Source organism: Dacryopinax primogenitus, assembly GCF_000292625.1.
Source record: "Dacryopinax primogenitus strain DJM-731 SS1 chromosome Unknown DACRYscaffold_5, whole genome shotgun sequence".
Classification (NCBI taxonomy): Eukaryota; Fungi; Basidiomycota; class Dacrymycetes; order Dacrymycetales; family Dacrymycetaceae; genus Dacryopinax; species Dacryopinax primogenitus.
The window spans coordinates 316,781-320,372 of NW_024467202.1; the positions used below are offsets into that span (position 1 = coordinate 316,781).

At 51.7% G+C, this 3,592-nt stretch overlaps 2 protein-coding genes across 2 annotated transcripts in view; one reads left to right on the forward strand and one right to left on the reverse strand.

The window, feature by feature from the left end:
• The window catches only part of DACRYDRAFT_21097 (amidase signature enzyme), a 3,926-nt gene extending 2,405 nt beyond the window's left edge, over positions 1 to 1,521 (reverse strand). The window contains exons 1-7 of the mRNA XM_040772230.1: positions 1,263 to 1,521; positions 1,094 to 1,213; positions 930 to 1,040; positions 806 to 845; positions 716 to 749; positions 599 to 662; positions 68 to 286 (exon numbers count right to left, since the gene is read on the reverse strand). Of these exons, the coding sequence (XP_040630435.1) occupies positions 68 to 286; positions 599 to 662; positions 716 to 749; positions 806 to 845; positions 930 to 1,040; positions 1,094 to 1,213; positions 1,263 to 1,485 (811 nt within the window). The 5' untranslated portion in view covers positions 1,486 to 1,521. The remainder of the gene's footprint in view (positions 1 to 67; positions 287 to 598; positions 663 to 715; positions 750 to 805; positions 846 to 929; positions 1,041 to 1,093; positions 1,214 to 1,262) is intronic.
• A 1,458-nt stretch (positions 1,522 to 2,979) lies between these two features.
• DACRYDRAFT_38569 (UBC-like protein) lies at positions 2,980 to 3,590 on the forward strand (the record flags this gene model as incomplete). Its single annotated transcript, XM_040774444.1, has 5 exons — positions 2,980 to 3,061; positions 3,110 to 3,123; positions 3,176 to 3,268; positions 3,330 to 3,433; positions 3,494 to 3,590. Coding segments are annotated over 5 exons (390 nt in total), but the record flags the coding sequence as incomplete, so codon positions are not given.
• Between the last annotated feature and the right edge of the window lie 2 nt (positions 3,591 to 3,592).

The following is a 3,592-nucleotide window of genomic DNA, read 5'->3' on the forward strand; positions in this document are numbered from 1 at the left end:
ATGCGAGTACATCAGCGTCCCACCTCTCACCTCACCCCGCGACACCTGGGACAGGAGCGTTACGCACTCGTCATCCCATTCTTGCTCATCCTTCCTCCCTGCCCAAACTTGAGGGAAAAGCAGCCCGACATATGCGCCGGAAATCTCAAACTACCGGCAAGATCACTTCCGAACCCGAGTGCAGAACCGCCGCACGCGAGCAAAGCGGCTTCGCCTCCGCTCGAGCCACCGGGGATGTGCAAGGGAGAATAGGGATTCGTCGTGCGACCGAAGACGGGATTGTTGCCTGAGAAGGAAAGAGGTATAATAAGCACTGATCCGCATGGACGGTGGGAAGAGAGTGCGGGAACTGGGAAGCAAAGGGGCGAAAAAGGGTCAACGGTCCGAACTGGACCACAGTCATGCGGCTTCAGTCTGCTGAGACCACCACGTTTCCAAGTTTGCAACCTGACCAGACTCGACTCGATCGAAACCGTCCATGGTGAAGAAAAAAGGAGGGAAGGAGAATGTACACACATTCGTAGCTTAGCAGCGTTTGCGGGACCTGGGTATGGTAAGTATTGGAATATTTTGACCCCTGGGTGTTCAAGCGTGGAACATGTAGTACTCACATTTGTCTTGCAGAACACGATCCCTCCGGCGGCTTTGACGTGAGCTACGAGCTGTGGTATACTTCAGCATACGGGGTACTTGTTTTCAAGGCAAGAAGAAATACCGAGGCGTCTTCAGAGGTGGGCTTATAGGCTCGGCTTTCGAGGGTATGTTCGGCATTCGTTTGGAAGAACAGCAAGCGGCAGAGGCTTACCCGGTGAGGCCGATGGTGGTATCATATCCCTTCACATTAACTGTGCGGTCAAATCAGTTGATTCCATTAGAAGATGAGAGAATGTAGATTCAAGGCATTCAATGTACGACGGCGGGAGGCTTACATTGATCTTTGAACGACACAGGCAGCCCATGCAATGGTCCTTTAGGCTTTCCAGTCAGTTCGAACTCTTTGTCCAGGTCTCGCGCGATTTCGAGCGCTTCGAGAAAGAAAACTGTGAAGTTGATCCGCTGAGTATGCTGGGACAAAGAAGAAGAGAATTGGCACCTTCGGTGAGGCAGTTTGTCGCCGCGTGGGCATCGATCGCCCGGCGGATGTAAGTCGCGACAACGTTTTCTGCAGACCAACCCTCTCGCTTGCCGACGATGTTATCAACGATCTCAACAGCTTTACAAGGGTTAATTTCGGGGTGGACCGCTGGGTGCAGGTTACATACCAGTTGCGTTGAGAAAAGCAGCTGAGTAGGTTGTGAAGATCTCGTCGTACGCGACGAGAGCCTCTTTGCCGGCCTTGATGGCGGCCGCCCTGTCTGCTTGCTTCCTTTCGGCGAGTGACTTCCAGTTGCTATTCATGAAGTATTTCCAGAGCCCAAAACGGAGGGTTCGTAGGGAGGGAACACGAAAGGTGCATCCTAGAGAACAGTCCTTACATGTACCCATATGGTGGCTGTGTGTCCTTATATAGTCGTGATCGGCGCCGCCCGATTGATCACCGAGACATATAACCATGTGAGTGTATGCCGAAGGGAATAGGAGCTGAAATCTCTAACGAACAACGTGCTATGTGTCGTTGATTCTGCCGGACCTTCCAACCTCGTACGACGAGTCAATCTTCTCCAGCAAGTTGCCCTCGCTGGACCAGCATGCTTGCCGAACCATACATCCTGATGGACTGCAATGCTTCTTTCTCCCCTGTGTTGCTTAATTGTAATCCGGGTTCAAGGTTGTGCAATTCCAATCCGAAAACAGAGTTCTCATGCGAGTAGCCAACTGCCGTCTCTGATGTAGCAAGTTATAAGAGTTTCCAATCACATATGAGGGCGTGCTTCGCCTGAAACTGCTTGGACATCTCCGCGATGTGACCGTACTATATACTATGGCAAAGCGTACGAATGCGCAGTCCAAATCACAGATAACAAATAGGAAAAGAGCAAAAGGTTTACGGCAAGCACGGGCCTCCAGCGCGAACTACAGCTACCCACCGTGTCCCAGAAGACGACCTCGGAGGAGGCGTCCAGTTGCGGAATCTCTTCCCTGGCTGGAATACCACCATCCATTATCCTTTCATTGGCCACGGGACTTGCGTCCTGCGCCATAAAGGCCCAAAGTGTCGTGGGGGGCGGGGCTCGATCCAGCGCACTTTCGGTAATCCGTTGTGCATGATTACCCACCGCATTCCCTCATTGCGGCCATTACAGCCGATGCACTAACAAGCGTGAATGGTTTTTCTGTCTTCTTCATCTAACATGTCTACATCGTACATCATACCCACCACTAAACCTTCGTTATCTTCAACACCTCACTCCTTCACTTCCACTTCCACTCTATCTCCTCACCATCTCCCCCATGTGCAGAGGCGCTTTCATAGTCATAGAAGGTCTTGACCGCTCCGGAAAATCATCCCAATGTGCTCTCCTCCACACCCGTCTCTCCCTCTCCCACCCCTCAAAGCTCATAAAGTTCCCTGGTGTGCCCTCTCCCTCATTTCCACTCCTCCTCACTCACCCAATGCGCAGACAGGACAACACCCGTCGGCCAGATGATCGACGCCTATCTGCGCACACAGAACGACCTATGCAATACAATAAATAAATAAATATGTTTTATTACCATCCCCAATTAGTGGAAGCGCTCAATTCGGCATAACGCCGATCGGCTGGATTGCGCATTTGAAGGCTGTGTTGCCTCCTTGTATCTTGCCGTTCCGCCTATCGCTCCTTCACCACCGTCCTCACTCCTTCCCCTCACCACACCACGCGCTCTCTCTCTCTGCTCTTTCGTTCCCTAAGTCTTTATTCTTTATTCTTTTTATTTCGTCGCTCAAGGTTCTGGTAATCCATGGCGTCAAAAGCGGCTCACAAACGGGTGAGCATGCTTCTGCGACATCCGTATGGTGAGATAACGGCTGACATGTGTCTCCGACATCGCCTGTAGCTCACCAAAGAGTACCTGGCAATGCAGAAATCAGCTCCTCCGTTCGTCTGGGCATCTCCAGACGAGAAGAATATATTGAACTGTGCGTGACTACCCCGCATTCCTTGTGACTCACTGATATGGAGAACAGGGCATTACATCCTTGTATGTGACTCCACCGCCATCCTTCAGTATATTGTGTGTTGACATGCGGCAGCGAGGACCACCGGACAGCCCCTATCACGGTGGGGAGTACTATGGACTACTTACCTTTCCCTCCGACTATCCCTTCAAGCCTCCAGGTATCAAGGTTGGCATTCCACCACCTTGTATGTGTGACGGCCCCGGCTGACGGGAGTGATCCTCGACAGATGTTTACCCCGAGCGGACGATTCCAGCCGGACAAGAAGATCTGTACGAGCATGAGCGATTATCATCCGGGAACGTGGAACCCTGCCTGGAGTGTGGCTACGATGTGCGTCTTTTTTCTTCTCGCCGTTTTTGTACATCGTATGAATACAGGCTGGACATATAGTCTCACTGGTCTGTTGTCGTTCATGCTGTCGGATGAGATCACCACAGGGTCGATCACTACCACGGATCTGGATAAGAAGATGTTCGCGAAGAAGAGTCA